General features: G+C 39.5%; 1 protein-coding gene and 1 non-coding gene across 2 annotated transcripts; one reads left to right on the top strand and one right to left on the bottom strand.

Annotated features, from left to right (window-relative positions):
• The first annotated feature begins 754 nt into the window (after positions 1-754).
• LOC147926995 (uncharacterized) lies at positions 755-6,395 on the top strand. Its single transcript, XM_087487264.1, has 4 exons — positions 755-1,768; positions 1,922-3,471; positions 4,244-4,319; positions 6,354-6,395. Exons 1-4 carry the CDS (start codon positions 755-757, stop codon positions 6,393-6,395), a joined length of 2,682 nt encoding a protein of 893 aa, XP_087343390.1.
• On the bottom strand, positions 1,304-1,410 carry LOC147926996 (small nucleolar RNA R71). The gene has a single exon (XR_015583076.1). It is a non-coding gene; the product is annotated as a small nucleolar RNA R71 (small nucleolar RNA).
• Positions 6,396-7,736: the final 1,341 nt, after the last annotated feature.

Here is a 7,736-nt window from a genome sequence, read left to right as displayed (position 1 = left end):
ACACACTTGATCATCTTACTCTCTTTGTTTCTAATCTTACATCCTTAAGGCTTTCAAAGCCCTCCTCACACTCCTGTGACCACACAAAAGGAACATCCTTCCCAGTCAACTTAGTCATAGGGCGTGCTCTACTTGCAAAACCCTGCACAAACCTCCTGTAGTAACCTGCCAATGGAAATTGATGATTAGGGTGCTTAGTGGTATTTAGACTTGTTCTTAATGCATGCTTGCCTTGTGATTATCTTTGGAAATTGTTGATTATCACTTGTTTAGCATAGGATCTTTATCATGAAAGTGAATTGATTTGCATAAGTGTTCTTAGCCATAGGATTGTTCTTGATTGTTGCTTAGACATTTAGGATTGATTAGCTATCTCCCAAGTCAATTACCTTGCCCAAGGTTCTCTTGTTTATTCTTGATTTTCAGTATTGTTGCTAGTTGTGTTCTATTGCCTTGAGTTTGCAAAGTCTTGTTTCCTTTCGTTAAATCATTTTGTTAGTTAAGTTTGAGACAAAAGAACTTTTCCTGTTTAAGAATAGATTAAGCATCTTTGTGTATTCTTGGTGTGTTGGTTAATGCAAATTGTGGATTGATAAAATAATTGAAGTAAAAGTACTACATCAATTTGGCGCTGTTGCCCATTTGCATTCAATTTGACCATTAGGATTTCAACTTTGCCTGAGCCTATTCATTTCTTTTACATTGTTACTTACTTAGTTTGCATTGGTGTTTTGAATTCTCTTTTGCAAGGTCTATGAACTTGAGAAGTCAAGGCCAAGCCAACTTATTTGAGCCTGTTGACGACATTCCCCATCTTGAAAGAGAGAACCGCTGTTTAGCCCGCCAAGCTATGGATAACAATCCTCCTCCTGCTGCTGGTCATAGTGGAAATGATCAACACAATGCAAACCAAGCTCCTCTCCATCCTCCGAGAAAACCACGATTCATTGGAGCTTTTGATCAACCAAACATTCATGGGAACCGCCAAGGAATTAGAGCACCTGCTATTGAGAACAATAACTATGAGATCAAGTCAAGTCTTATCAACATGGTGGAGAGCTCAAAGTTTCCTGGTTTGCCTATGCAAGACCCTCTTGACCACTTGGATCAGTTTGATATGATGTGTGGGACAGTAAAAATCAATGGTATCTCTGAAGATGCATTCAAACTCCGCCTATTTCCGTTTTCTCTTGGAGATAAAGCTAGGACTTGGGAGAAGAACCTGCCAATGGGATCAATCACCTCTTGGGATCAATGCAAGAGAGCTTTCCTATCCAATTTTTTCTCTACTACAAGAACAGCAAGGTTGAGGAATGAAATATCAAGCTTTGCTCAAAAGGGAAATGAGAGTTTTTGTGAAGCATGGGAGAGGTTCAAGGGCTATACTAGGCAATGTCCTCATCATGGTTTCTCCATGGAGTCTCTTCTCAGCACATTATACAGAGGGGTGCTACCAAAGATAAGGATGTTGCTTGACACAGCAAGTAATGGTAACTCTCTTGGCCAAGATGTTGATGTTGGTATGACTTTGGTGGAGAATCTTGCTCAAAGTGCTGGCAACTATGGGGAGGATTATGATCGAACTACAAGGGATCATTCTGATATGAATGAGCATCACCGCAAGGAGATCAAAGCATTGAATGACAAGATGGATAGGATGATTCTTGCCACTCAAAAGCCAGTCCACTTTGTTACAAAGAGTGATGTCTATCAAGGGTATCAAGAGGGAATGGAAGCTTGTGTTGAGGGACAAGAAGAGGTCAACTATGTGGGTGGACAAGGGTATAACAAGTTCAATGCCAATTACCGCAACCACCCTAACCTCTCTTACCGCAGAACCAATGTGGAGAACCCACAAGATCAGTCTTATCCACCACAAAAACCACCTTGTTTTCCTTCTCAACCCAACTATCAACCAAAGCCTCAAGGGAATCACCAAGCCAAACCTCAAAGCTATTCCCAACCACAGCAGCAAATGAATGCACCACATCCTCAAGGTCAAGTAGATGACACAACTGCTCTACTTAGACAAATCCTTGAAGGACAAGGGAGAGGAGCCATTGAACTTGCTACACAAATGAAAGCTATGCACCAAAAGGTTGACAATGTCTATGGTGAGTTAAATGCTAAGTTTGAAACGTTACAAACACAAGTCCAAGGACAAGCTTCTTCATCATCAACAAGACAAATGGGTTCTTTACCATGGAAACCCGAACCAAAACTCAAAGAGTTCATCAATGCCATCATGTTGAGAAGTGGTAAGCAACTACCAACTAATGAGCTCAATAGGGACATTGAGCCTAAAGGAGGGGAGGTAGTGGTTGAAATTGAGGTTGAAGATGAGTTGATATTGAAAGACTTGGGTAAAGACGAAGAAGCTGAAGGAGTTGTGGTTGACAAAGGGAAGAGTAAAGTGGTTGAGGAACCAAAGCAAGACAAGGTCATTGATGAAGTTTCCAAGAAAAATAAAGGTGTTTCCAAAGAAACTCTATTTGTGCCTCCACCATATGAACCAAGATTGCCATTTCCTGGACAGTTCAAGAAGCAACAAGTGGACAAGTATAGAGCCATGTTTGATGCACAAATGAAGGATGTTGCTATCACAATGCCTATCATCGATGCATTCTTTTTGAACCCATCATACAGCAAGTTCCTCAAGGATGCAGTTTTGGAGAAGAAGAAAGTTCTACAAGGAAAGGTTATCTTGACTCATGAGTGTAGTGCTATTATTCAAAACAAGGTGGTAGCAAAGAAGCTTGAAGATTCTGGTAGCTTCACTCTCCCTTGTACATTGGGACTTCTATTTTTTGGCAATTGTTTATGTGATCTGGGGTCTAGTGTGAGCTTGATGCCTCTCTCAGTTGCAAAAAGATTGGGTTTCACACACTACAAGAAGTGTATGATCACCCTTGTTCTTGCTGATAGGTCAGTTAGAACACCAGTTGGAGTACTTGAAGATCTACCAGTGATGATTGGTCATTTTGAGATCCCAACCGATTTTGTTGTGCTTGAAATGGATGAAGAACCAAAGGATCCACTCATCTTGGGGAGACCATTCTTAAGGACAGCAGGAACAATGATTGATGTGAAGAGTGGGACAATTCAGTTAAATTTGGGAAAGGAAGCTTTGACTTTTGACATCAACAAAGTGATGAGGAAGCCTACAATTGATGGTCAAGTTTTCTACATTGAAAAGATGGAAGCTTTAGCTGATGAGCTTTTGGAGGAATTGGCTATAGAAGATGAGCTCCAAAGCACTTTGCCAGTTAAACAAGGAGAGTTTGGTTTACTAAGGGAAGATAGTGAAGGTTATGAAAAGATCCTTGACTCTCAAAAGCCTTCTAAAGATGGTGGAAGCTTCCTTGAGTTAAAAGAGCAAGTGGTGTGTTCAGTTGAAGTAGATTCAAATGAAGATTGGAGTGAGCTTAAGGCACCCAAGATTGAACTCAAACCACTCCCTAAGGGGCAAAGGTATGTTTTTCTAGGTAAAAACTTTACTTACCCTGTCATTATCAATGAGGAACTTAGTGAACAAGAAACTGTTACTCTTCTAGGTGAATTAAAAGAGTATAGGAGAGCTATTGGTTATTCACTTGATGATATTAAAGGAATTTCTGAAACTCTTTGCATGTATAGAATTCATTTAGATGATGAATCAATGACTTCCATTGATCCACAAAGAAGGTTAAACCCTAACTTAAGAGATGTGGTGAGGAAAGAGATTCTTAAACTCCTTGATGATGGTATCATATATCCTATATCAGATAGTACATGGGTTTCACCTATACATGTGGTGCCAAAGAAAGGAGGAGTTACAGTTGTTAAGAATGATAAAGATGAGTTGATTCTTACTAGAACTATAACTGGTTATAGAATGTGTATTGATTATAGGGGACAGGAGACTCAATGTTGCTTCTAGAAAATATCATTTTCCTTTACCATTTATTGATCAAATGTTAGAGAGGCTTGCTAGTCATACTCATTATTGCTTTCTTGATGGTTATTCTGGTTTCTTTCAAATCCCCATACATCCTAATGATCAAGAAAATACTACTTTCACATGTCCTTATGGTACTTTTGCTTATAGAAGGATGCCATTTGGATTGTGTAATGCTCCAGCTACTTTCCAAAGATGCATGATGTCAATTTTTTCTGATCTCATTGAGGATGTTGTGGAGGTTTTCATGGATGACTTCTCTGTCTATGGAAATTCTTTTTGTGGTTGTCTTTCTAATTTTTGCAGGGTCTTAAAGAGGTGTGAGGAAACAAATCTGGTCTTGAACTGGGAGAAATGTCACTTCATGGTGAAGGAAGGAATTGTTTTGGGTCATAAGATTTCTGAGAAACGCATTGAAGTTGATAGAGTTAACATTGATGTGATGACCAACCTAGCGCCTCCAAATTCTGTAAAGGGAATAAGGAGCTTTTTGGGCCATGCTGGATTCTATAGAAGGTTCATTAAAGACTTCTCAAAGATTGCTAGACCTCTTACAAGACTGCTATGTAAGGAAGTTGAATTTGAGTTTAATGAGGAGTGTCTTCAAGCTTTCAAGAAGATAAAGGAAGAGTTGGTTAGTGCTCCAATAGTTCAAGCTCCAGATTGGAATTTGCCATTTGAAATCATGTGTGATGCTAGTGACTATGCAGTTGGAGCAGTGCTTGGTCAAAGAAAAGACAAGAGGCTACATGTTATATACTATGCAAGTAGAACCTTGGATGAATCCCAAATCAAGTATGCTACAACAAAAAAAGAGCTCCTAGCTATTGTCTTTGCATTTGAAAAGTTTAGGCAATACTTGGTGGGTTCAAAAGTGGTTGTTCACACTGATCATGCAGCATTGAGATATCTTTTAGCAAAGAAGGATGCTAAGCCAAGGCTGTTGAGATGGATATTGCTACTTCAAGAGTTTGATTTGGTGATTAAAGACAAGAAGGGCATTGAGAATGGAGTAGTTGATCATCTATCAAGATTAAGGATTGATAATGAGATTCCAATCAATGATGCACTTCCTGAAGAACAGATAATGGCAATTCAGCTCCTTGAGAAGAGCCATGAGACTTGGAAAAAGCTTGGAGAGGTGATGAGGTTGGAGGAAAATGGTCCTTGGTATGCTGATTATGTTAACTATCTTGTTTGTGGTCTAGAGCCACCAAATTTGGTGGGTTATGATAGAAAAAAATTCTTCAAGGACATCAACAACTACTATTGGGATGCACCATACCTCTACACTCTTTGTAAGGACAAGATTTATAGAAGATGTGTTGCCAAGGAGGAGATAGAAGGGTTAGCAGAGCTTTGTCATGGAGCAGCCTATGGAGGTCATTTTGCTACATTCAAGACAGTCACAAAGATTCTTCAAGTTGGTTTGTGGTGGCCTACAATGTTCAAAGACACTCAAGAAATCATCTCCAAGTGTGATTCATGTCAAAGACGAGGCAACATCAGCAGGAGAAATGAAATGCCACAAACTCCTATTTTAAAGGTTGAAGTGTTTGATGTATGGGGTATAGACTTCATGGGACCATTTCCTTCTTTCTATGGTAACAATTACATACTTGTGGCTGTTGATTATGTCTTTAAATGGGTGGAAGCCATAGCTAGTCCTACCAATGATGCAAAGGTTGTGTTGAAGTTGTTCAAGACAATCATTTTTCCAAGGTTTGGTATTCCAAGAGTGGTCATTAGTGATGGAGGGAAACACTTTATCAACAAGGTCTTTGAGAGTCTTCTCAAGAAGCATGGAGTGAAGCATAAGGTTGCTACACCTTACCATCCCCAAACTAGTGGTCAGGTTGAGATTTCAAACAGAGAAATCAAGTCCATTCTTGAGCAAACAGTTGTTATCACAAGGAAGGATTGGGCAAAGAAGCTGGATGATGCTCTATGGGCATATAGAACTGCCTACAAGACACCAATTGGAACAAATCCATTCAACCTTCTCTATGGAAAGTTTTGTCATCTGCCAGTTGAGTTAGAGTATAAGGAAATGTGGGCAGTCAAGCTTCTTAACTTTGATATCAAGAGTGCTCATGAGAAACGCTTGGTACAATTGAATGAGTTAGAGGAAATCCGCCTTGATGCTTATGAGAGTTCAAAGATCTACAAGGAGAGGACAAAAGCATTCCATGACAAGAGAATTCTTCCAAGGGTTTTCAAAGATGGAGACCTGGTCTTGCTGTTCAACTCTCGGTTGAGGCTATTCCCAGGAAAGCTCAAGTTTCGTTGGTCAGGACCATTCAAGATCAAAGAAGTTCGACCATATGGAGCCTTTGTGTTGTTGAACAAGTCTGGGAAAGAGTTTGTTGTGAATGGACAGAGGTTGAAGCCCTATTTTGCCAATGATTTCATCGAGGAAGGAACCACGGTTTCTCTCTCGGAACCCCAAGAAGCCTAAAAGGTGTGGTAACGTCAAGCGCACTTGGGAGGCATTCCCATGGTATCCTTGTAAATATTTTCTTTTTCCTCAGTTTAAATTAGTATATTTGGTGTGCTTTGCCTGTTCTTTGGTTGCTAAAAGTTTCAGGAAGTCGAGTGTTAAGATCAGCTCAATGAGAATTCAAGTGATGAGGATTTGTCCGTACGATCGAGGGACCAATCGACCAAACGGTCGATCATTGCGGAAGAACGATCGACCAAATGGTCGATCGTGTGGTCGATCGTCTCACCCGGCACCTGTCCGAACTTGGCAAATAATCGAGTGATTGATCGATTGCACAAAGAGTTTGATCGACAAAATGGTCGATTGCCCAAAGTATTTGATCGACCAAATGGTCGATCGGGTGGTCGATCAATGTCACGCAGATGGCACAGAAGATGGGAAATGATAGAGTATTTGATCGATCACACAAAGAATTTGATCGACCAAATGGTCGATCGTGTGGTCGATCAAAGTCTCCCTGCCCAGGTAAGTCAAGGTAAGTCAAAATTCTGACTTTGCTTTACTTAGATTGAACCGGAAATCCTCCTTGGTCTAGCTTCCAAACCGGCCTAAACCGGTCAATTTCGATTTGAGGCAAGATAAAAGAGACAATCAAGCAAACACTCGAACCTTCCTCCTCTTTGTTCTCTCTTTTGCGTTTCCAAACTCACACAGCTCTCTCTCAGTTCTTGCTCGAATTTATTGATTCAAAGTTCTATTTCACTCAAATTTTGCTCTAGAATCCTTCTTTATCACTCTATTTCTCAAGCAAACAAGGTAACATCTCTATTTCTCAATAATTTCGAATTCACCAAGGTTTGTCAAATTCTGAAAATTTCTTGTATAACTAGGTTTACATGTTAATAGGATGATATTATGCTTGTTTCAGACCTTGTGAACCTTAGGTGCGGATTATTGGAGCTTGTATTGCATAGTTTGGTGAAATTTTTTGAATTTTAGTGGTTTAGGGTTCTTAATTTGGCAAAGTGACGAAAACTGCTGAAACTTGTTAAAATTTGGGGCTTTTAATTTCTTTGGCTTGCTTTGATGTTGCTTTAAAGTTGTGACTGATATTTGGTTCAATTCCCTTTGAAATTTGGCAAGTTTAGGATTTTAGCAAAATGTGAGAATTTTTGAATATTTGTAGAACATTGAGTGTATTTGTGTTTGAGTTTGTGGTTTATTGCTCTTGTTTTGGTTAATGAGATAATGGCTTTATTTGCATTGTATCACATTAGTATAAATTGTGGCAATTTGAGACTTGAACTTGCAAAATTCATATGAATTTTTCTCTTGTCACTCATTTGGTTTTGAATG

This window comes from Camelina sativa, chromosome 15 (assembly GCF_030686135.1).
Source record: "Camelina sativa cultivar CO46 ecotype springtype chromosome 15, ASM3068613v1".
Lineage (NCBI taxonomy): Eukaryota > Viridiplantae > Streptophyta > Magnoliopsida > Brassicales > Brassicaceae > Camelina > Camelina sativa.
This window is presented reverse-complemented; position numbering and strand designations above follow the sequence as displayed.